General features: G+C 46.3%; 1 protein-coding gene across 1 annotated transcript; it reads right to left on the bottom strand.

The window, feature by feature from the left end:
- Window positions 1–18086: 18086 nt before the first annotated feature.
- On the bottom strand, window positions 18087–25147 carry LOC142098420 (uncharacterized). Its single transcript, XM_075181267.1, has 2 exons — window positions 23454–25147; window positions 18087–19728 (listed from the first exon to the last, which is right to left on the bottom strand). The coding sequence occupies exons 1-2, from the start codon at window positions 24700–24702 to the stop codon at window positions 19163–19165; spliced, it is 1815 nt and encodes a 604-aa protein (XP_075037368.1). The 5' UTR covers window positions 24703–25147; the 3' UTR covers window positions 18087–19162.
- Window positions 25148–26148: the final 1001 nt, after the last annotated feature.

Genomic DNA, 26148 nt, shown 5'->3' with positions numbered 1-26148 from the left:
ACAATTCAGAAACAAAGCATTCTGTTCCATAATCCTATTTCTCAAGGTATAAATTTGTAATAGAAGTTCAATTTAAAACATTTGTGATATCATTTTAGATAACACTAGTATTTATTATTTATATGTTTACATTTTAGTGGAAGTCGTTGATGAATGAGTAGAATTAACATGTGCAAGATAAATGTTTTCCTATGTTACAATGTTTATTTGCCCTCAGCTCTTGTTTCATGCTTCTGCTAATGGATTTGCATGGCAAGATTGTGGCATTTGAATAGAAGTATCAAAAATAATAAGCACTCTCTCAAAAAATAAGTGACAATAAATAAATTATGTTACACAATAAATATTCCTGTGATGCTGCAGCTATGAGTAACAACAATTCTGAATCTGAACAAGATAATAGAAGAAAAAATGTACTTTCATTTAGACATCTCTCAATAATATAATCATTCTGATACAATCTATTAAAACAGAGGATTTGAATAAATAATATAATGAAGCAACATATATTTTGGAAACTAGATTTTGTCACTTTGTGACGAGATCTATCTGATAAGCACCATCTGACCATCTGTCACTTTGGGTTTGGTGCTGTTTTCCGAAGCTGTAAAACCCGACAATACTTTCCCAGTCTGACTTCTTAAGGTAGTACTTTAAGGAGGCGCCGCCTGTACAAGGTACATGCTTTAGTAATGATACAGGTGGCTCCTCCTTAAATTACTACCTTAAGAACTCAGATCACATTCAGTTTCTTCAAGGTGACGTCATCTCCTGCTGCCAAGTTCTTCAGGTGCCGCAGTTGAGGAAAGTCTGCGTTTGAAGGTGTCAGTGTTTTCGGTGAGTCGGCGATGAGGTCTTCGGTTTCATCCTATCGGGGTTTTATAGCTTCGGAAAAGTGATGACCACCGGTCACTTTGAACATTTTATATGAAGTGTGTGTATATGGACTGTTTGTTTACGTATTATTTTGTGTTCCAGTTTTATTACCATTCTCTCTGCAATTTTGAACTATGGACAAACACTGGATAAAAAGAGAAATCCAGCTGTATTCTTAAATAACCTATTCATCCCCTTCATTGTATCAGACTACAAAATGGTCACTTTCCTGGCCTCAATCCCCTCTCATCACAGCCACTGGAAGTTAGCAGCTGCTACAGCCCCTTCTTTGTCATAAATGCTAGTAAGGGCGCACTTACTTACTTCTGAGATTTCGCTGCCGTGTCTTAGAGGTGTAGTCACGTGAATCGCGTCAATAGACCCCTAAATATCACTAAACATCACCATTTAAGCCTATTACAGTAGGGGGCGGGACAGGATGATGCAATTCATTGTGAATCGCATTCTTGAGCCCCACCCCGACCCACTCACGAAATGGGCAGGATGTGGGTGGTTGCCCTGCTCTTCCAGGAGTCTGGGAGAACTCCCAGAAATGTATGAGTCTCCCGGGCATTTCAGGAGAGTAGGCAACTATGAGTAAGGGGTTAAAACGAAGAGTCTTCATGAACTGGGATCAGGATGATCATTTACCAGTTTAGACCCCTATTGTTCTCCCCTGGATTTTGATATATAGTGAGGCACCAACTCAGCAGGAGTGAGGACTGTACAAGGAGAAAATCTTGGTCCCTGCTCATCTCCATCCCATCAACACATCCCAATCAATACCAGCACCACTGACCTGTGATTAACCCTGCAAGGTGGGCTTTCCAACAAGGGAAATTTTGTCTCTTTCAAAAGGCCTGAGGTAGAGACTTCTGGGTTCTTGATCCAGTTCCTGCCTCTGATATCAATCTTTACTTCTACATCTTACTGACAGAAATCTGTGCTCCATCAGGTGTTGCTCTGGAAACTGGGAAGCCAACTGTGGCCAAAGTGGACGGGATCAGCAAGTCCAAGGAAACAATCTACAGCGCTTTGCTGGGACATCATAATTTTCCAATAACTTGGACTAGTAAAGAAAACCCATTTACTTTATGAATGATTTGATCAGACTTGAAATGGTATCATCTCCCTCAACTAGCAATCAGCTCAATTCCTTCCCAGCATCTTCTGACACCCTCTCTTCATTTGATCCCACAAATGAAGATGAAGTTTCTACTGTCTTCTTGTCTTCCTGCTCTACCTCCTGTCCTTTTGATCCCATTCCCTCACAAATTGGTAGGTCCCTGTCTCCTGTGCTCATTCCACCTTTGACTAAAATCTGTAATCTATCTCCCTCTACTGGTATCTTTCCATCACTATTCAAGCACGCAGTGATTACTCCTATTCTAAAAAAAATCTAAATTCTGACCCAAACTCTCTCTCAAATTACTGGCCCATCTTTCAGCTCCCATGCCTCGCCAAACTTCTTGAGAGAATTGCCTACACTTGCCTCACACATTTCCTTTCTGTAAACAACCTATTGGATCCTCTTCAATCAGGCTTTCACTCTCAATACTCCACAGAGACTGTGCTGACCAAGGTTGTCGATGATCTGATCACAGCTAAAACTAAAGGTGATTTCTTTTTTCTAATTCTCCTGGATCTTTCTGCTGCATTCAACACTGTTGAGCACTCTCTCCTCATACAGACGCTACAATCCCTAGGTCTTCAAGACACTGTCCTATCCTGGTTCTCAACCTACCTGTCTAATTGTTCTTTCAGTGTTAATTTCTCTGGAACAACCTCCACTCCGCTTCCTTTATCAGTTGGAGTACCACAAGGCTCAGTCCTAGTTCCTCTGCTATTCTCTATCTACACCATTTCTCTTAGAAAACTAATAAGCTCCTTTGGATTTTAGTATCGTCTTTATGCAGATGATACACAAATTTATCTATCCTCTCCTGATCTCTCACCAATTGTGTTGTCTCACGTTACTGACTGCTATTTCTGCCATTTCATCTTGGATGTCCTTTTGCCAAATCAAATTCAATCTTTCAAAAAAAGAATTAATAATATTCTCACAAAAATACAGAAGGTTCCTGTCAGGATCTGCTGCAGCTCTCTGCAATGTATGTTGCTTTGCTTGGCAGCTCCTGCCTTCTGGACTTTGGACTTTATTATTGTGTGCATTGTATATATTATGGCAGTACCTCTACTCACCAGAGATGCTGCAATTGTGCTTTTCCTTCATTAGTACTAGGGGTTAACCTGTCTCATTTATTATCTCCTGCACCTGGGTGTTACCTACTTATGTCTGCCTCTCTCTCTCTCCTGTGCTGGTCATTGTTGTTTGGCTGCCTTCCCCTTTGGTTTGTCTCCTGGTTCTGCTGTGTTTTTGAACTTTTTATCTCTACTCCGGATCCCTCTTCATCTCACCATTCCTCCTGTATCTGCAGTACTCCTTCTACCAGTATCCAGTCATCTCTGATATTCCTGTGCAGTTTCAGCATTATTTGGTGCATACTATTTATCTGAATTTTGATCAATAAACACCTATATTTTTTATCACATCCTGGGCTCCGTAGCTGTTACTCACTTTGAAGCGTGACAGTATGGCCAGCCAAAAAGACAGCTTTGGAGCTGCGTGAAGATCCTGTTTCAGATTTTCTCCAATTGTTTTTCATTTGTTTCCTCCTGCAACATGTCTGCCTCACTAACTACTGAACAGCCTCTGCTACAGACTCTACAAGCAGACACTATTTTACTATGATCTCAGCTTGCTCAGTTTTCTGCCCTACTTATGGACTCACTAAGGAGACTGTCAGATTTTGTTTCACACAATTTAAATACTGCTAATTTGCCTCAATCAACTTACTCTGCAGCTGAGTCTATGCAAACCACACCTCTTAATAAGTGCTATTACTAATTTTCAGTTTGCCCAGAACCACGGAGTAACAAACTCCAGGTTCACAGGTGGTCCACGCCCCCACCTGACTGAAGAGAAAGAAAAGCGCAGAAAAACTAACAAATTATGTCTCTACTGTGCCAGTAATGTTCTCTTCTTACAAGACTGTCCTCTCTGCAGACCACGACAGCCTACAGATCCGTCTTCAGTTTTTTTCCCCTTCACATTCTGGATTTGTTTGCGCTTTACTTCCCATTGCCACATTTCAGCCTGTTCTGCTCCCTGGGATGAGGCCCAATCTGCCAAGCCCCAGTTACCTGTCTCGAGATGCCAGTTCCTGCCGCCAGCCCTTAGGCGTCAGTTCCTGCTGCCTCACCTGAGGTGCCAGTTCCTGCCGCCTGCCCTGAGGTGCCAGTTCCTGCCGCCTGCCCTGAGGTGCAAGTTCCTGCCTCCTGCCCTGAGGTTCCAGTTTCTGCCGCCAGTCCCAAGGTGCCAGTTCCAGTTGTTTGTCCTGAGGCGCTAGCTCCAGCCACCTGTCTTGAGATCCCTGCTGCAGCCTCCTGTACTGAGGTCCTAGCCTCTGCCTCCTGTTCTGAGGACCAATTCTCTGCCTCCTGTTCTGAGGTGCCATCCTCTGCCTTCTGTTCTGAGGTGCCATCCTCTTCCTCCTGTTCTGAGGTGCCATCCTCTGCCTCCAGCTCTGAGTTGCCATCCTCTACCTCCGTTCCTTAGTCTACTGCCACTGTGTCTGGTCCTCATCCTCCTGCCACTGTGTCCAGTCCTGAGTCTCCACCACTGTGTCCGGTCCTGAGTCTCCACCACTGTGTCCGAGTCGCCAGCAGCTGCCTCCAGTTCTGAGTCGCCTGCCGCTGCTTTCAGTTCCGAGTCACCAGCCGCTGCCTCCAGTTCCGAGTCGCCAGCCGCTGCCTCCAGTTCCGAAGCGTCAGCCGCTGCCTCCAGTTCCGAGTCGTCAGCCGCTGCCTCCAGTTCCGAGTCGTCAGCCGCTGCCTCCAGTTCCGAGTCGTCAGCCGCTGCCTCCAGTTCCGAGTCGTCAGCAGCTGCCTCCAGTTTCGAGTCGCCAGCCGCTGCCCCCAGTTCCGAGTCGTCAGCAGCTGCCTCCAGTTTCGAGCCCTCAGCCTCTGCCTGCAGTTCCGAGTCGTCAGCAGCTGCCTCCAGTTCCGAGTCGTCAGCCGCTGCCTCCAGTTCCGAGTCGTCAGCCTCTACCTCCAGTTCCGAGTCGTCAGCCGCTGCCTCCAGTTCCGAGTCGTCAGCCTCTGCCTCCAGTTCCGAGTCGTCAGCCGCTGCCTCCAGTTCCGAGTCGTCAGCCGCTGCCTCTGTTCTTGAGCTACAGCCTGCTCCAGAGAGAGTGCTGCCCCTACAGCCTGCTCCAGAGAGGGTGCTGCCCCTACATCTTGCTCCAGATAGGGTGCTGCCCCTACAGCCTTCTCCAAGGAGGGCGCTGCCTCTACAACCTGCTCCAGAGACGTTGCCAGTCAGTATGGTCCAGCTCGAGTTGCCACTTTATTCGGTTCAGCTCGAGTTGCCAGTTAATACAGTTCAGTCTGAGTTGAAACTTAGTGCTGTCTGCTCTGAGGCTTCTCACAGTGCTCTTGAAAAAGTTCTGTTTATTAGAACGCATTGAGCTGTTATATCCATCCTTCTACTATTCATTCAGATGGCTTTGCAGAGCCTTGCATAATATATGCTGTTGATTGTGACAGTTGTAACGAACATTTGTTTCAATAAAGTTACTTGTGTTGGAATCTGCTGCCCTGCTTGTTAGCTTTGTGGAGAAGCTGCTATCACGAGCGTGCCATTCTACATGTGTACTGGTCCCGCCTACTTCGGTTCTGTTAGACAACAACGTCAGCTGACTTTTTCTGACTAAACAGGGATAGGAGGGACTCTCCTTACTTATGTGTAAGTAGCAGATTTCTCTTCACTTGGGGTATTCATATTGGATGCTGATCGTGTTTTTTCTTCCGTTTATATATGCATACGGATCCTCATTTGTGGGACAGGATATGTATGGTGTTGGACCACCTCAGACACACCCGGAATATAGAGACTATATAGAATTGCACAAAAGGATATCAAAATCAGGATACCCTGAGCATATAATTTCTTTTCAATCATGTTTTGCACCATCTGTTGTTAATATATATGTTCAAGCCACATTCTTTGATTATTGACCACTGTATTGTGTACATTTATATACATATGTGACCAAGTTTATTATATTTGTCACTCATATCCTTTGTGCATTGGCTGTGCTCTGTAGTATTGTTGTTTTTGTGGCATATCTAGGAGGTTGGAAATCTCCACTATTAGCAGCAAGCCAGTTGATTGTTGGCTACGGAGCTAGTGCTCTGTTGTTATATTTTTGTTCTCACAGTGCTTCCGCTCTGAGGATTCTCACAGTGCTGTCCGCTCTGAGGCTCCTCACAGTGCTGTCCTGCCAAGTCGTCCGCCCAGTCCGGGCCTCCTGCCAAGGCGTCCGCCCAGTCCGGGTCCTCCTCCAAGTGTGCCCAGTCCAAGCCACTTCTGGCCTAGGGTCTCCAGTCCAAGCCATCACCTATCTTTGAGGGGCACCTTTACCAACTTAGCGCTCTTCTGATGTTTGGTGTTTCATATATTCCCTCTGGACCTAGTCTCGTTAGTGACCCAAAGAAACAGGTACTGTTTTTGATGTATCACTTTAGAAGGGAAGTCTTGGAATGAGCAAACCGCTTTATGGAGACTAACCATCCCATCCTATCGGACCTGCAACTCTTTGTCGAGGCGGCAATTGGCAGATTTATACCATCTCCTGCAGTGTCATCTTGTGGGTCACTTGTTATGGAACACCGGGGTAATGGTTGCAGGTTGAGGAGCACTGAGTGTTGTTTAAAGTATATATATATATATATATATATATATACACATAAATATACAATGTGTTATTGTAGTTATCTGTAGTATTAAATTATTTAGTTGGCTCCTGCCCTATCACCCTGTGTCCTGACAGACTTTGCTAAAAATGTTCCAAAATTCTAAAATATATAAGAAATAACAATAAAGATAACATCAAAGGAAATTAATCACAGCATCAGTGTAATGCTCATTAGGCTGATGTGTCTTCAAAGAAGTCCTTCAACACATCATCAGCATTGCCCATAGAAATCCTAAAGAAGTGTTTACCTCAGTCCAAAAATCCTTATTTAGGTTTGAAAATTAAGAATTTTATAAATAGCATGGACTGTCCGAATAAATATCTTTTATATACTGTTGTCCTTATGAGACATATGGGAATGCAGGTAGTTAATATCAAAAGCTCTGGTTCAGAGATGACAGTATATTATTTGCATTTGTGCTAAAATGCAGATCGGACTTACTCATCGTTGATATAGGCTGCAGCGAGGGTCTAAGATTTAAGGTTTTAAAACACAAACCTCTTTCTTTTATCTTTATGCATTTGAAGCAGTGAGAAACATGTCAGCATTCATAAGACCAAAGCTTTTATATGGGTATTTGCTGTATGGCCTGTTGATTTACACTAAAGTCCCTTCTTCAAGACCCTCATCTCCTCTCAGTCCTCTAATCCCCGCTGCCTTTTTGCCACCTTCAACTCCCTCCTCTCTCCCCCTCCCCCTCCGGTCCCTCTGTCCCTCTCTGCTGCTGACTTCGCCACTTTTTTCTCTTCTAAAATTGAAGCCATCAGACTTAACATCTCCGCTTCTAAACCCTCACCAGCTGTCCTCATCGCTCCACCCCCATCCAACAATCAACTCTGGTGCTCCTTCTGCCCCACATCAGACGAAGAAGTCCGCTCCCTTATTCTTTCCTCTCCACCCTCCACCTGTCCTCTCGACCCTATCCCCTCTAACCTCCTTCGCTCTCTCTCTCCCACTGCCTGCTTCTACCTGGCACACCTTTTTAACCTATCACTCTCCTCCGGTGTAGTATCCTCCTCATTTAAACACGCTCTTATCTCTCCGATCCTCAAAAAACCCAATCTTGACCCCATCTCTGTCGCCAACTACCGCCCCATCTCACGTCTCCCCTACGCCTCCAAACTTCTTGAGTGGATAGTCTGCTGTCGCCTCACCAGATATCTCTCGGACAATTCCCTCCTTGACCCTCTCCAATCTGGATACCGTTCCCTCCACTCCACTGAAACTGCCCTGGCCAAAGTTACCAACGACCTCCTTTCAGCCAAATCTAAGGGTCACTTCTCCTTACTCATCCTCCTTGACCTCTCCGCGGCCTTTGACACCGTGGACCATCCCCTCCTTCTGCAAACTCTTCTCTCTCTCAGCCTCTCCAGTTCCGTCCATGCCTGGTTCTGCTCCTACCTCGCTAGCCACACCTTCTCTGTCTCCATGTCTGGCTCTTCCTCCCCCCCCTCCCCACTCCCAGTAGGTGTCCCCCAGGGCTCTGTCCTCGGCCCTTTACTCTTTTTGCTATACACTTCCTCCCTTGGTGCGCTCATCTCCTCCTTTGGTCTTCAGTATCACCTGTATGCTGACGACATTCAACTCTACATCTCTTCTCCTGATCTCTCTTCCTCCCTTATCTCTCGCGTATCTGACTGCCTCTCTGCCATCTCCTCCTGGATGTCCTCCCGCTTTCTCAAAATTAACATCTCCAGAAATGAATTCATTGTCTTTCCTCCCCCCAAACTCCCCTCCCACCACAACCTCTCTATCGTTGTTAACAACACCACCATCTCCTCTGTTACCCAGCTCCGTTGCCTGGGTGTCACCCTTGACTCCTCTCTCTCTTTTGCCCCCCATGTCCAATTCCTTGCCCAAGCCTGTAGACTCCAACTTCGCAACATAGCCCGCATCCGACCCTTCCTCTCACAAGACACCACCAAAGCCATCATCCATGCACTCATCATCTCCCGCCTCGACTACTGCAACCTTCTCCTCACTGGCCTCCCCCTCTCTCATCTCGCCCCCCTCCGCTCTGTACTCAATGCGGCTGCTCGACTCATCTTTCTCTCACGCCGCTCCTCCTCTGCTTTCCCTCTCTGCCTCGCCCTACACTGGCTCCCCATCCCCTACAGAATCCTCTTCAAACTCCTTTCCACCACTTACAAAGCTCTCTCCCAGTTTACTGCCCCCTACATCTCTGACCTCCTCACCATTCACACTCCTGCCCGATCCCTGCGCTCTGCCACTGACCGTCGCCTCTCTTCCACTCTCATTACCACTTCCCACTCCAGAATCCAAGACTTCTCCCGAGCTGCCCCCCTACACTGGAATCCATCCATCTCGCTCCCAAGCTGTGCTCCTTCAAACGAGCACTTAAAACTCACCTGTTCCTTAAAGCCTCTCAATCATCCACCTAACCCCTCACCTACTCTGCTCGCTCTTCCCTCTCTCCCCTGGTATCACCACTCCCTCTTGTGTCTGTTTCGTCTGTTTCGTCCACCCTCCCTTAGGATGTAAGCTCGTTTGAGCAGGGCACTTCTTCCCTCGTGTCTCCAAACCTGTTCTTCTGCTCCGTCCTTACTCCATTTGTCTGTCCCGGAGTTTCTGAAGCACTGGTACTTTGTGTTTACTATTCTGTACTGTTTAACCCTGTATGGTTTACTGTTTGTACTATGTACGCATGTGGGCAGAGGGTGCATGTGTGTGTAAAGCATGTGGGCAGAGGGTATATGTGTGTGTAAAGCATGTGGGCAAAGGGTGCTTGTGTGTGTAAAGCATGTGGACAGAGGGTGCATGTGTGTGTAAAGCATGTGGGCAGAGGGTGCATGTGTGTGTAAAGCATGTGGGCAGAGGGTATTTGTGTGTGTGTAAAGCATGTGGGCAGAGGGTGCATGTGTGTGTAAAGCATGTGGGCAGAGGATGCATGTGTGTGTAAAGCATGTGGGCAGAGGGTGCATGTGTGTGTAAAGCATGTGGGCAGAGGATGCATGTGTGTGTGTAAAGCATGTGGGCAGAGGGTGCATGTGTGTGTAAAGCATGTGGGCAGAGGGTGATTGTGTGTGTAAAGCATGTGGGCAGAGGGTGCTTATGTGTGTAAAGCATGTGGGCAGAGGGTGCTTGTGTGTGTAAAGCATGTGGGCAGAGGGTATATGTGTGTGTAAAGCATGTGGGCAGAGGGTGCATGTGTGTGTAAAGCATGTGGGCAGAGGGTATATGTGTGTGTAAAGCATGTGGGCAGAGGGTATATGTATGTGTGTGTGTGTGTGTGTAAAGCATGTGGGCAGAGGGTATATGTGTGTGTAAAGCATGTGGGCAGAGGGTATATGTGTGTGTAAAGCATGTGGGCAGAGGGTATATGTGTGTGTAAAGCATGTGGGCAGAGGGTATATGTGTGTGTGTAAAGCATGTGGGCAGAGGGTATATGTGTGTGTAAAGCATGTGGGCAGAGGGTATATGTGTGTGTAAAGCATGTGGGCAGAGGAGGACAGTGTGATGAGGTCATAGTGTGATGGGGGCTCAGTAATAAGGGGCAGCGGTGTGATGAAGGGGGCAGTAGTGTGATGATTGAACAGACATATCTGTTATTTGTTGCTCTTATTGTTGTGTAATCAGCCAGGTGTGTAGAAAAAGGTGCTGTAGGGAGAATATATAAAAAATAAAATGCAATATAAAGTGGGGTTTGTGTTTTGTTGCTTTATTTATTTTCATTATTTAGGATTTATCATTTGTAATAATAAAGTATCACTGGGTTAAGCAACACTAAAATAGCCTCTTTTATATTGATGAATATACATTGTACCGAAAACCTTTAAGAATGGGCCACTGTAAGAAACTGCCTGTGTTCCTGTGTAGCTGACCCGGCTATCCATACTGACTGCCCTGCTTCCTGTGCTCGTGTGTATCTGACCCGGCTATCCATACTGACTACCCTGCTTCCTGTGCTCGTGTGTATCTGACCCGGCTTTCTTTACTGTTCACTCCACTATCTGAGCACCAGTGTATCTGACCCGGCGACTCTTCGCTGCAGATCTTGGTGAAGACCGGGGGATTCGTTAGACTCCGCACCTTGGAAAGACCAACACTAACACTGAATAATAGGAATCTCCCGTGAGACGTGACAGCCGCTACTTATGGGCTAGTGCAGTGTGCTTGCTCCCCAGGCCAAGTCTGCCAACCAGCCCCTGCCACTGCTCTTGTTGGGTGAGCATTTGGGGTCACTTTACTCCTTTTTCTCTTTTATGCCTGTTCAATGATTTCTCTGATCCATTTCAGGTTGATCTGTTTGGATGGGGCACACCCTTTCCTGGGTCCAGTCCAGATCACAAAGAGCGTTCTGTGTTCTTAAATACCTCTGTTCTGGGTACGTACACAGAGATTTAGCCAATGTGCATAGCTTTCTTTCTTTATCATCAGCTGGTTGCGAACAATAGGATGACTATATGATTTTTTCATAGCTTGAACAAAAAACAGATATTAACTACTTTTGAAGCTTACTTGGTAACACACTGACTGCAGACATCTGCACCTGAAGAGTTGACAGGACAAGACCTTTGCTAAGGCAACCCTGAAGAAAATCAAGAACATTTACAATAGTAGCCAAAGCTGGGTCCACTTTAGACTTCTCAGCATTGACCACTCAATCTCTATGACATCAAATATAGCCATTGGATGAAGAATTGGGCCTTAGTGCAGGAGGTCTGGCCAAATAGGTAGAGGCCACCGTTGCTCCTGACACATCTGTCAAGCTACCATAAACCATGGGCATTGTGGCCAGAACGGAAGGATTATTATGACTTCTGCTTTTTCTTTTATGATCTTTTTCAGGGTGTGAACAATGAGAGGAAATGGAGGAAAAGAAATACTCTAGTTAAACGATCCATGGGATTGCCAGAGCATCCATCCCTTCTGTTCCTATAGTAAGAGAAGAACCTAGGTATTTTGGTGTTCTGATTTGCCGCCACTTGAGGGTGGCCAAACATTCTTGTTTACCACTTGAAAATACCTTGGTACAGAGTGCACTCTCCTGGATGAACTTGATTTTGTCTGAGATAATCATCTATGATATTCTGACATACTGTCCCACATGAAGTGCCCGAGAGCAACTTCAGCTTTTTTTCTGCCCGTGACATGTCTTTTGCTACCTTTGCCTTCTTTTGCTCCTGATACCTCCTTGGTGATTTATGAAGATGACCACAGTCCTAATGTCTATGAATACCTTGACACTATCCATGTAAGAGAGAATGTAAGGATGGATTTGCATTCCAGACTGCCCACATTTCCAGAACATTTATTTGGTATTTATTTATGTTCTGTGCCCATGCTTTCTGTGCTACTTCTGATGAGATGAGCCCCAACCTTTGGCATTGGAGTCTGTCATATTTTCTAACTGGAGAGTTTGCATGTGCCACATTTCCCAAGGAAGAATTCCTATGGTGGAGGAAAGCATTCCCAGTAGGGGAAGGCCCCTTCGTATTGTTATCTGATGTTGGATTTGTAATTGACAAGCTTAAGGTTAGACCTTGATGCATCTTTCGTTTGGTAGAGAAACTGGGCAGATTCATGTCCGAACGCACCTAAGTTGAAAGTGAAGAAAGAGCACAGAACTTAAATCCAGAATACTACGGGAAGTCCCTACAGAGTTTTTAAGTAGAAAGAGCCTGGAACAAATGCTTATGCCCCTCTGGGCTGGAAGAACAAGAGGGATCGCACAAGCTTCCTTCAATGTCTATACAGAGTTTCTACCCTATGTTTCAAGTACATTCTAAAACAATGTTGAGTAATACAGCTTTTTAGTAGTTAGTAAAGCAGGGGACCTGTAGCCTTCCTGCATGTTTATGGTGGGAAAGGAGTTCATGATTATTCCTGGGGTGTTTCCTGTCCCAAAATAAAATCTCTGATCAACTTTTGAAAGACACTAAGGAGTTTTGGGGGCGTATGGATTGGGAGTGTTTGCAATAGGTACAAGATTCTTGGAAGTACATTAATTTAGATTATTTTTGTTCTACTAATCCATGAACATTGCAGTGAGCTACCAGAATGTGTCTCTTTTTACATTAAAGAGGAGACATGGGGAACTTAGTTGATATAGTTAAGAGTTGTCTTTAGGTAATGGGATCCCCACGTATTTCAAATGGGAAAATATTTTATGACACCTCTGGAGCAATCAGGCTGAAGGCCACTGATTGCCTTGTATTTTCAGATAAAGAGGATAAGGTTGATAGTTGTGGTTCTGCTGCTTTGTCTGCATGGATTAGGCCTGGGAAGAGTAGTTTATTTGCTATTAATTTGGCAAAGAGTTTAAGGTCTACATTGAGCAAGGAGATTGGCCTATATGTAGAACATAGTGAAGGGTCCATGTGAGCTACTAGAGACTGGGGGGTGAAGTTGGAGTTATTGCATATTTTATTTAATGCCTGTTGAAGTTGACCCTTAAAAGTTTTATAAACTTTGATGACAAACCTGACAGTGCTAGGGCTTCAAACTATAGATTAGCTTGATTCTACTGGTGAAAGGGGTTGTGCCAAAACATCCTCATCTCAAATATAGAAAAAGCCTACTTTTCATACATAGTTATTTTCCACTGTCTATGGTTACTTTGTCAGAGACATGGTGTCTGTGTGTTATGATTGTAAGACTTTTCTTTAGTGGAGTGAAGATATTGCCTAAGGTATTATTGAGATTATGTCTCTGTAACTTAAAAGTGTCCCTCTTGTAGCTTTGTTTTTTTTGTTTGACCATTCTATGGGCTGATGTTTCAGTAATTATAGACACATTTAGAGTGCCTCTATTTGTTTGTGGGGCAAGTTGGTTCTTGTATAATGTGTCTTTACTATAATCACATATAGTCTGCTGCAAGATAAAACCACTATAGTTGTTATCTGCAATGTGCATACTAAGTATTTCAGTAGCAGGTGTAATATACAATTAATAGCACAATATCATTTTCTGTCTTCTTCAGATGATACTTCCAAATTGACAAATAGAATTTACCCAGGTATGCGGACGGTTGTAGAGCATTCTTACTCCAAAAAACATACTGGTAGGTTCATTGGCTGCTATCAAAATTGACCCTACTCTCTCTCTCTCTCCCTCTCTGTCTGGGTGTGTACATTAGGGAATTTAGACTGTAAGCTCCAATGGGGCAGGGACTGATGTGAAGGAGTTCTCTGTTCAGCGCTGCGGAATCAGTGGCGCTATATAAATACATGGTGGTGATGATGATGATCATTATCAATGGGCAAAGACAGGGTGTCCACAAGGGCGGGCAGCTGGAGAATATGCTCAGATCTTAGTTGAATTAAATTTAGCTATCAGTGCCCTAATAATTTATATTGATATTTAGTTTCTTCCCTCTATCTTTCCAACAGGTGTTGTATACATGTATATGACTGGGCCTGCACACCTGATGGCACTATCTTACCCAAGAGACCGGTGAGGGACAATGTGGGCTTATATATTGCATAAATATTATGAGTGTAGTTTTTTTGACTATTGCAGCCCACCTGTCATCTACATGTCAGCAGGTCGGTTTTAGGGAGTTTAGGCTTCAAACCTCCTTGCTGGACATCAGGGAATGGTAATTGGTGTGCACTGGCCAAAAACAATTGTAGCCGCATTAGTAGAGTCCCAGTGGTAGCCTGTGTACTTTGGTAGCTATTAAGTGTCTATTAGGAGGACAGATGGCTGTTGATGGTGCGTTGAGCTTGGATATTCACTAGAATGCAGCCATCGCAGAGTACCACCTGCCAAAACTTCCTTGTAGATACTGATTTTAAGTGCAACATTAATAAGCTATTTATATAATTAATAATTATGATTTCTCATTAGATCCCTTTTAAGCAGTTTCAAATTTATATCTTGATATAATAATTTGTTTGATGGAAGTGTATTATTACCTGCTGAAATTTGCAGAATGTTACTCTGTTCCTGTTTAAATATGCATAGTTGTGTTTTGCTGATCATCTTATAATTAGAATAATCTGGAATATTTCCAAAATTAGATTTTTAGATCTATTCGATCCATTTGCAGTGATAAGTGAATGAGAGGAAAGTTTCACAGTATGTACTCTGCATAACTTAGGAAGCTGAAGGGACACAAACATGTTGAATTCACACCTCAACAAATTCATTATTTTAAGGCGCATGTTCTATGAACCAATGTAATTTCCAATGCTTTCTATCTAAATTTCCAAAAACCATACATAGAAGTGTCAATTATAAGAAACTCAGTTTAAGACACTTAAGGGGGAGATTTACTAAATATTGTGTTTGGCGGCGGTTTTAAACCACCTCATGTTGCCAGCAACCCACAGCCTTTGTTATAGGCTGGAATGTTAAATGACAAGAAATGTTTGACAGATGCTAGAATGATGGCGGTTAAGTCAAAACCTCTAGATAAAAGACAAGTTTTTTTATATCTTCTTCTGATTGGCTAAATAGCTGAAACTTGCTGTACCTTCTTGTGGCTTCTGTATGACATTGTTAGGAACCCCTCCAGCCGGCACAACACAACCTGGAGTCTACTCTGCCAGTCAGGTGTTCACTGGAGCCCCTGATGGTGGGGACAGACTGGGCCGCAGACTGACAGAGGGTCGTGAAGTGCGTACCAGCTGGGGAGAACCCAGGCAAGAAGAGTCAGGTCCACGCAGAGGTCAAGGGCCGGCAGCAGACAACAGTATCGATGAACAAGCTGAGGTCAGGGGTCACAGGCAAATAGCAGAACGGGTAAACAGGCCAAAGATCAGGGTCACAGGAAACACGAGCAAGGTCCAAATCAAAGCCAAGGGTCATACACGGGGAGTCAAATAGAGATATCAGGATACAGGACAGGAACTAGCAGGTTAACAGACTGGAACACAGGAGCTATAACCGGCAATGAGGCAGCAGACCTCATTGCCTTAAATACCAGTGGCCACCAATCAGAGCCTAGCTCTGAATTAGACACAGCCCCCAGCATAATTAATAGGTTGCATTAATTAGACCACAGGCTAGAAAATATGGTGAGCGCTGCGCCCGGCTTCCTCTCATTGCCGGGACGCAGCGCTGAAGCGTCTTCTCGTTGCCCCGGCAACGGCCGGGTCAGGGCCGGAAGTGACTTCCCGGTCGCCATAGCGACGGCCGGGACGCAGGTGAGTGAGTCGCGGCGGCTGGGCACCGCCGCGGCTCGTAACAGACATTTCCTTGTTATTCATAATTTGTACATTCTGTCTTTGATGGGATTGCCCAATCAATTTTATCTATTGTAACCCTTTCTTTTCTACAAGGGTTAAATGTGACAGAATGAACTGACCTATGGAATGTCTGTAAGTCAAGAATGAGGTACGACCAGGCCCGGCGCTCCCATTAGCCAACCTTAGGCAGTTGCCTAGGGCGCCACATACCCTAGCACCGGCCCTGGGTACGACCTGACCAAGCAAACTCTAATAATAGTCAGACCTGTGAGTTAATGCTCAACACTGAATAACTGTAAGCAACAGAAATAAGGGGTCAATAAACTAATTGTCAGCTGTTCTGTATAGTATAATATTGTTAGGCTGTCTGGTCAGATAACCTGCAGAACTGATAGGTGGAGGCCATCGCCTATAGCAGCCGCCTTTCCCGTAGAGCTAGACACGCTCACAGGTACTCGGATGCCCCCAGGACTTAACTGCAATGTAGTGTAGGTTTGTTATACTAACCGCAGCGCAGGCCTGGAGACAGCACAGATGGTAATGGATGGTCAGACGAAAGCCAAGGTCAGGGGTCACTTGCAGGGTAGAATAGTCAGAAAACACGCCAAAGGGTCAGGGTCACGAGCAGATCAGCAGAATCCAAGGTACAGGCCAAAAGGTCAGGGTCAGAGGCAATAAGGCAAGGTTCAGTAAACAGGCAAAAGGTCACAACAGAAATCCAGCAGAGTATCAGAGCAGGTCAGCACAAGTACAAAACTAAGATACTATAACCGGCAGGGAGGCTAAGCCATTCCCTGCCTTAAGTAGTAACATTAACCATAGAGCACAGGAGGAGGTATGGCTATAATTAGCTTAAACAGTCCCCAGGCTGTACTAGTTTCTGCGCATGTGCCCGGCAGCTCTGAAATGCCAGGGCACGCTGTCTAATGTGTTCGGCATCCGGCCGTTGCCAGTCGGGGTTGCAAACCCGGAAGTGCCGCCCGGGACGTCGGAACAACGAGGAGGAGAGCCGCAGCGGTGCCTGTGGTCGCCACGGCTACTGACAAATAAATTGCCATTTAAAAGCTTTAAATGTATTTTGGTTACAGTATGAAAGCAGTATGAAAACAGTTCTCTACTATTCCTGTATCAGATATATATAACTCTAAAATTTATAGCGCAATAGGAGCAAAGCGGAACAAGTGTCCTTGAAAATGTATTTGTTATGCATCAAGTCCTTCTGCCAATGTTCTGTTCTTAGGACAATGCTGCGGCTTCCTAACCTGACCAAGGCTCATACACAGTTTCACCAGACAAGATAATTAAGATAACTAAGGGCCTGATTCATTAGTGATCTTATCTGCCGTTTTTTGCTTATCTTAAGCAAATCCACTCTGTGCATGCTCAGAAAAAGGAGATAAGAAGTAAAATCCACTGCGTAAGTGAAGAATTTCTTAAGTTAAGATGAAAATCCATTTTAACTTCACTCTTATCTCCCCGTTTCTTCTTAAAAATAAGCATCTTAACTTTTGCACAAGATAAGATCACTAATGAATCAGGCCCTAAGTTATCTTCTCTGGTAAATGCTGATTTAGTTTTCAATTTGTTCATCTATTCTGTTTTGCCACCAATACCCAAAAGTCCAATCTGGAAGTTTCTGGGAGCCAGCTAAAGAGGGGATAGTAATGGAATTGAAAAATAAAAAAAATGGCATTTTTTAACATTTAAAAGACTCTCTATAATGTATTTCTTAGGTTAAAAAGACTTTATTTTAATGTTCAACAATTTAATGAGAATTTGCTTCCCAGACAGTGCCAACATTGTTCATATTTCTTACATTATAGAAAACTAACACACATAAGCATTGAACTATGGTATATAATATCAGTTTGTCATTTCAGGAAAGTAATTTAGGAAAATTATATCTTATAGTCTCCTGTCTTTTTAGTTTTAAAGTATCCATCCTCAAACAGGGGATGCACTCAAAGAAGGAAATTGATTGAATGGAGTAAATAAAGAAATTTCATGTTATTTGGAACCATTTTTCTTTCAAGATCTCTTTCATGACAATGTCTTACTTGGAATAAACTGAGGATTGAGTTCTCTTTGTTGTGGTGTTATTATATAATTATTGGTAATCCAACTCTGTCCTTTTTGCCTTTCAAGCTTAAAGGGCTCACTGTGTATGTTCCCACAAACTTCACATCAACCTTAAACTTTACACATTGCATGCAAATAAAGACGCGTAGACCTGGATAAGTTATTAAAAAATGGCAGGAATTTTATTGTAAGGATTCTATTTTAACTAAAACCTATGGTGGCGGAGAAAGAGCACTGCGTAACAGCTCACGAGCTGATAGCACAAGATCACTTAGTGGACTGGCGCAAACCGCCGTGAGTCCTCAAATCACGGGGAACAAATCCCTACATACTTAGCGCTGAGTTGGCGTCAGAGTGACTGCCCCTTACAACTCACACTGCCCTCCCTCACCGAGCCGAACAGGGACCCTCCTCACCGAAGGACCAAAAGGAGTTACTGATGCTTCAAAGGGGGCAGTGACCTACGACCAACTACCCGTGCGCCCATTAATCAGCCGCTGAACGCAGTGCCTTCCTACCCCACTTCAAAAGACCCCACTAAAATTGAGGGATGGGAGGGTGGGATCTCGTGCTGCAAGTGAACACAAGCAGGAAGTGCAGCCTGCTATATTCTACCAAGGTCCCTCCCAGGTGAGCAACCATTGGCTGGAACCCACCCCATGACATACTACACCAGGTAATTACTCAGCTTGTTACAAACCCTGTCGCCCTTTAAGTGCGTTCGTCCTAAAAGCCTCACTTGTCATAAAGGGCTCACTGTGTATGTTCCCACAAACTTCACATCAACCTTAAACTTTACACATTGCATGCAAATAAAGACGCGTAGACCTGGATAAGTTATTAAAAAATGGCAGGAATTTTATTGTAAGGATTCTATTTTAACTAAAACCTATGGTGGCGGAGAAAGAGCACTGCGTAACAGCTCACGAGCTGATAGCACAAGATCACTTAGTGGACTGGCGCAAACCGCCGTGAGTCCTCAAATCACGGGGAACAAATCCCTACATACTTAGCGCTGAGTTGGCGTCAGAGTGACTGCCCCTTACAACTCACACTGCCCTCCCTCACCGAGCCGAACAGGGACCCTCCTCACCGAAGGACCAAAAGGAGTTACTGATGCTTCAAAGGGGGCAGTGACCTACGACCAACTACCCGTGCGCCCATTAATCAGCCGCTGAACGCAGTGCCTTCCTACCCCGCTGCGCCCTACAGACGCCGCAGCCCGCCACCAACTAACCGAAACACGCCGCCACTCCCCCGCAGATCCTATCTATGAAGAGCCTCATACCCTCTTCGTTAAGGTGAACGCCGTCCCGTCTAAAAAGGTGTGGTGACTCCACCCCCAACCCCGGATGGTCGATGACTATACCTCCCAAGGACCGAACTACCTTCCGGATGGCGCTATTTATCTTCCTAACCATAACCGTCATTTTCTTTAAGGGAATGGTCGTTCTCCATGCTAATCGGGGAATTAAAGCCGACCAACCAATAATGATATCAGGCCACGCCTCGTGTATACGTCGCAGGTCCTCCCGGATTACTATGATGAGATCTAAGGACTTTCCTTTTCCCAAATCATTACCTCCTGCATGTACTACCAGTACGTCTGGTGGGCCTTGTTGTCTAATGAGCCTTGTCAACCACGGAATAATATCCGGCCAGCCTAAACCTCTTTTCCCCCACCATCTTATAACCGTACTGCCATGATTCGGAATAACCTTAGACCCAGGGTGGCCAGCGGCCCAAAATATAAATGAATGACCGATGATCCACACCACCTTAGCTGGAACACCATCACCTGAAATCAGAAAAACCGTGTTAACAAACATACCTTGAAGTTGGGAAGACAGCCAGGTTTGGTATAGGAAGGTATGAGAAGAATAGTACGCGGAAAATTCGATCACAAGGGGGGGGGAGGGGAGGACACACATATGGGGGGCAGACCACCCAGGCGAAGGTAAACAACACCCGGAAAAACCCCGGCAGCCACCACTAATCAGGACTTACGCCCAGGGAAACCCGGGTGAAAATCCCTTCGCGCCCCCACGTTAAAGCGGCGAGCGGAAAAGCCCAGGGTAGCCCACCAAATGGAGGGAGAAGATGGGATGGGTAGGGGAAATGGGATGGGACGGTTGAAGACTCAGGAGAGAAGTAGAGGTAGAAAAGAAAAAACTGTAAAAAACCAAATTGATTAAACATTACAACATCAGTCAACAACCTTGTCAATTCTAACATATGACTTAAAAGCCGCAGATTTCCATCGCCCCAGTGCTTTTATAGCTTCGCTAGAAGAACCTGCCAAGGCAGCGGATGTAGCTGCACCGATCCTAAATGAGTGTGTCCCGTATAATGTACTGTTTAAATTAATAGACTGCAAGGTACGTTTTAAAATGGTCGCGAATTGATATTTTGTCAACGGTATACCATTAGCGTGACACAGAAACAAATTAGCATGAGGTCTTTTACTCATAAACAATGATGCTAACCTGACCGGGCAAATAAGACATGGCTGCTGGGAGGTTAACTGGACCCATGATCCCCTGCCGCTTTGGTCAGTCTTTGATTTAACTATTTTGCAGGCTAAGATCCCTTCGCCCAGACTGACATGCTCAACTCTCAAACCTGACTCCTGATGTCCCCTGGACCTGGCTACCAACTCTGAGATGCGAAAGGCTCCAAAATAAGCCATGGAAAAGGCCAAACTAAATAAAAGTTTCTCGTAACTATCTAAGGTAACCAACCCCACATTCCCTATCAGATCTTCCAAAATGTTAGAGGTAATCGGTAAACGGGTATCGGCATGAGAGGGACGGACTCTCCCCCATCCCCTCAGAGCCTTATTAATCAAAAATCCTCTTGTGACGTCAGGGTAACCGTGCAGCTTAGCCATAAATGATATCCCGGCCAGGGTGGATGCCATAGTAGTCCTTGAATCTCCCTCCGAGTACCTATCCCACATAAAGGCTAGCATGGCATCTTGCTGACCTGCCTCTGATTGGTCCTTTTGTCTGCTGAAAAGCAACCACCGTCTCCACGCCGACTGATATGTTTTCAGGGTGGAGGGAGCTATTGCTTGTTCCGCGAGCCCTCTTATGCCGGCTTGATGATCTGCCAAACACAAGGAGGACACGGGGTACCAACATCGTCCGCTTGAGGAGCCAGGTTGCGAAACCTGCTCCAATGGAAACGAGATAACGCGTCAGCTAGGCAATTCTGCACCCCCGGGACATGTTCCGCCCTGAACGAGATGTCATACTGTAGACAGCGCAGAACTAGGTGACGCAGCAGCGAAATTGCATGTTGGGCCGAAGCGCTCTGCTTATTGATGGACTGGACCACCCCCATATTGTCACACCAAAAGACTATGTGCTTACCCCGCAAAGCGGGAGCCCACAGTTCGATTGCTACCACAATCGGGAACAGTTCGAGAACCAACAAGTTCTTAGTGATACCGTCCCTATGCCACTCCTCGGGCCATTCCTCCGCACACCAGTGTCCGTCGAGATAAGCCCCAAAACCGGAAGCCCCTGCAGCGTCCGTGAACAAATTGATTTCAGAGTTTGTTACCGGAGGTGACGGCCAGATACGCTTGCCATTGAAACCCCTAAGGAAAATGAGCCATATCTGCAGATCCTCCCTAACCACTTTGGATAGACTTATGATTGCGTGTGGCCTACTCCTACCTGCCGTGGCTCTTTGCAGCTTCCTACAGAAAACCCTCCCCATGGGGATCACCCGGCAAGCAAAGTTGAACCGCCCCAACAAGGACTGTATCTGCCTCAGGGGACTAGCGTTTGCCTCTAACACTTCCGCAATGGCCTCGTACATCTTAGTAACCTTATCCTCTGGGAGCCTACAGAACCCTGCCTTCGTGTCGATCTCGATCCCGAGGAATGATAGGCACGTAGTAGGGCCCTCTGTCTTGTCTGCTGCGATGGGAACGCCTAACACCCTAAACAACGCCTCCGTGGAAAAAAGGGTATCACGACAACTCGTGGAGTCAGGAGGCCCGATCACCAAAAAGTCATCCAAATAGTGCGCAATCGACCGACACCCCGTCCCCGCCTGAATGCACCAGTGCAAGAAACCGCTGAATTTCTCGAATAGTGCACATGAAATCGAACAACCCATGGGAAGACAGCGATCGATATAGTATCCCCCACGATGCCGAAAACCCATGAATTGATACGACTCGGGGTGAAGGGGTAACAATCTAAAGGCCGATTCGATATCCACTTTGGCCAGCAATGAGCCCCTGCCGCATTCCTGCACCAGGGCTAGAGCCGATTCAAATGACTGGTAACTGACTGAACTGAGATTAACGTCAATAGCATCGTTAACCGACTGACCAGCGGGATGAGACAGGTGCTGGATCAGTCTAAACTTTCCCTCTGTTTTCTTGGGAACTACGCCTACCGGGGACAAAATGAGGTTGGGAATAGGAGGGAGTCGGAACGGGCCGATCATGCGCCCCAAACCAACCTCCTTGCCTATTTTCTCGTCTAGCACCTCCGGGAAAGCGAGCGCAGATTTTAGATTCACCGGAGCTGCTGTGGAAATGCTACCCTGAACCGGAAGTTTGAAGCCAAAATGGAAGCCGTCGTGGAGTAGGGCCGCGGTCTCCCTATCATCAAACCACGACAGCCACTTGTCCAGCTCGGTCAGATCAATTGGCGATGGCCCCTTGACTCGGCAGAGTCGAACCAGCGCCTCTTCCCCTTCCTCCACTTCCCCGAGCCTTGGCACAATCGGTGGCTGGATGATGGCCGCCGCAGGCTGTACAAGTGTGCCTGAATCTGCAGAGTGAACCTCTTTGACAGGCCCCTGCATTAAAATCATAACACCTTCCTTTCGGGGGGAGGGCGTTTTGCGCCCTCCCCGGCCCTTGAAACCGTCTACCTGCGCTACCCTCTGCAGTCTGATTGCTAGGCCTCATTAGCTCCAACCATGTGTCAATGTCCTTATATCCGAGCGGAAGCTTCTCTCGCCCGCTCATCCGCTTCCTGAAAAGCTCGTCATATGCTCTCCAGATTACCGGGCCGTCCTTTATGAACATCCCGCTAATCAAGTGCATATATCTCCACACCTCCGCTTGCTCGCTGGGCCTGGACTCTAGATATATTGTGGCGAAAATGGAAAATGCATTCGCCCATCTAGAGAAGGATCTGTACTTCTCCTCCCCCATGCCCGATTTTTCACAGGCTGCTGCCAGCGCCTTCTTATCCTCACCGGTTAACGAGTACATATCCACGTACTTGCCCCTTCTGATTCTATCCCGCACACTGGGCCTAATACCGTGAGTGATCTCAAGGGATTCTACCTGCCCCAACTCGCTACGGACCGCTGGTAGATCTGTGTCTCCTGACTGGGATGCGTGCTTACCCCGCTTACCTAGCAATTCAGTCTCCAACAACTTAATTAGTTTCCTGGGTCTATCACCCGAGCCAGAGGACTCACTATCTGTGGAGAGGACGGGTGAATCCAACAAGTGTGACTTATGTATAGTAGCGGAACTGGACTCACCAGCAGGAGCAGGATTCCCATCACCGACAGATGTCTGCCCTAGCGACACCGCTGTGGCCTGTCCTCCTGACGTGTCCTGGATCACTTCCTCCCTTCGTTCTGCCGTCGTCTGATCCTGAGCCTCAGCACACGGACGGTCGCGACTGCCGACCCTCGTCTCCGGATGCATAACAGTAGGCTCTGAAACGGAAAGGGGGACAGTTATCTGATGTCTGGGTAAATAGTCCAAGCGCCGCCGCGCCGTGTTACTATCCCTATCTTCGGTAGAGAGGTTAGGGGCTGACACGCGGGCCGTACTGGGGGACGCTGAAAATGACTCCCGCCTCCGCTCTAAGCGGCTATCCCCAAGGAGGGGAGGGGGCCCTGAACCGAAATTACCGCCGCTGGAATGGTGATAATCGACTACGAAATTGTCGGACCTACCCCCCTGACCCCCGTAATAAGGCCCCCCCGCCCCGTACCCCGGGGAAGAGGCCCAATGAGACGTGTATAGGCGAGACGCTGGAGGGGACATACGCTGTCGTTGAAAATATGGCCACACCGGCGCCTGGGTGTTGTCTCCAAAAACTCTTGTGTGTCTGGCGGGAAGTGTGCCCCCCCCTAGTTGGTGACGGTGGTCCCCGTGAGGTGGGGTACGGGCCTGGGACATGTTGGGACCCTGATGATCCCTACCTGGATTAGACCCCCATGCAGATGCCCCACTACTATGGGGGAGAAATGGGCTGGGAGGGAAGGACAATTGATGGGGGGCAGGAGGGTTGTGCTCCTGATACCTAGCCCTCATTGCTGGTTCAGGGGGGGTGATGGGGCATAGGGTGTCTAGGGCCTGGCCCCTGCTCCTGACAGGACTGGGGGCATATCCGCCTGCCGGGGGAGGGGGGGTGCCTGCCTGCCACTGCTGGGGCTGACCGCTGCTGTCACTGACAGGGCCGCTGGCTGACCCTGCAGCCAGCCATGCTGAGGAGTCTGCGTGGCGGGACCCGGCCGGGCGCGATGGGGCGCGCGTTCTGCGCATGCGCGAACCGGCCGGGAGAAGAGAGGGGGTGGCGCGGCCGCGCCGTGCGGCTGTAACAGCGGGAGAATGACCTGCAAGGGGGGCCAGAAGCGGGGCACCGCTAGAGGTGATGGCTGGATGGAAGGAGGATGATGGAAGCGAGGGGGGAGAGGGGGCAAGATGGCGGCGGGAGCGAGGGGGGGAGGGGGACCTGAGGCGCGCCGGGCGTGGGGCATTTCTCCTAGGACGGGGCATGTTGGCAGGACAGAGGAGGACAGCGGGGTGAGCAGGGAAGGCGGAGAAGAGAGGGAGAGGAATAAGAGGAGAAAAAGGCAAGATTTGGGAGAAAGGAAAAAAGGCAGAAAAAAAGAGGTTGAAAACGAGGAGAGAGAAGGGAATAATAGAGAGGAGCAAAATATAAAGTGAAAGACGAGGGCAGATAGGAATAAAGATAATAGGCAATGAATAAATCCACAAGTGGTACTTATCCGTTTCTCTTGCTGCTGGGTCTCCTACAGGAATCTCGTGCTGCAAGTGAACACAAGCAGGAAGTGCAGCCTGCTATATTCTACCAAGGTCCCTCCCAGGTGAGCAACCATTGGCTGGAACCCACCCCATGACATACTACACCAGGTAATTACTCAGCTTGTTACAAACCCTGTCGCCCTTTAAGTGCGTTCGTCCTAAAAGCCTCACTTGTCATTCTTTACTTCCCTGAGAAATTGTGCCTAGTGTAGGAACTGTCTAAAGAGAAACAAACTAGAAAAAATAACATATATACAAACATCAGCTAAATAAAGAAATGTTGCTCCATTTAAACAGTTTTCTTAAAGTTTTACTGAATTTGGACTAAACATAAACTTTCAATAAAAAAGAAAATGTTTTCTCAGTGAGTCTGTCGTTGAAATATGTTTAATCCTGTTTAAAATGTAACTTTACATCAACTAAACGACCAGCCACATATTCTGTTAAAGATAGTTCCAACAAATATTTTTTGTATTGTTGGGTTGAGGTAATATAACAGAACTCAACAAATATACACTACAATCTGTCCAACTTTGCAATTGTAATCTCATCTAAAGGAACCACATGACTTGCTAAAATATGCCAGCAGGAATCTTAATAATAATAATGTATGGTTTATTTCTGCAAATAACATGACATCTAATGCAATCTCACAAAATGATGTTCACTTTCAGATGTCAGAAACTGAATGAACACAGTAATAATTGTAGCTGCTAATGAAGAAACATTCTAGACAAAAACAGACACTTTAAGCTCTCTGATTAGTTCATTTTACATTAACTAAGTTTTGGGGTATAACATTTAGACAATACTGTATACCATGGACACGAGAGCAAGTTTGGGCAATGATTTTTTTTTTCTGTGTGGATGGGTTGAGTCAGTACTCTGAATAAATGCCTATAATTCAACAGCAGTTTTATTGGACCCAAGTGCAGAAAATTCAAACATAACTCACAAGTTCAGGGGGTAAATGTATTAAGCTGAGAGTTTTCCGGTGGGTTTGGAAAACCAATCAGATTCTAGCTATCATTTATTTAGTACATTCTACAAAATGATATCTAGAATCTGATTGGTTGCTATAGGCAACATCTCTACTGGAAAACTCTCAGCTTGATACGTTTACCACAAGGTGTGTAAAGAGGATTTACACATCACAAACAGTAGTACCACACACTT

Source organism: Mixophyes fleayi, chromosome 7 (assembly GCF_038048845.1).
Source record: "Mixophyes fleayi isolate aMixFle1 chromosome 7, aMixFle1.hap1, whole genome shotgun sequence".
Lineage (NCBI taxonomy): Eukaryota > Metazoa > Chordata > Amphibia > Anura > Limnodynastidae > Mixophyes > Mixophyes fleayi.
Note: the sequence above shows the minus strand (reverse complement) of the source record. Positions and strands in the feature narration are given on the sequence as shown.

Coding starts and splice junctions, on each gene's coding strand:
- LOC142098420 (XM_075181267.1), bottom strand. CDS start 24,702: ATGCCCCGTCCTAGGAGAAATGCCCCACGCCCGGCGCGCCTCAGGTCC. Junction 19,729..23,453: donor TGGGAATCCTGCTCCTGCTG/GTGAGTCCAGTT, acceptor TTCTGATTTCAG/GTGATGGTGTTCCAGCTAAG.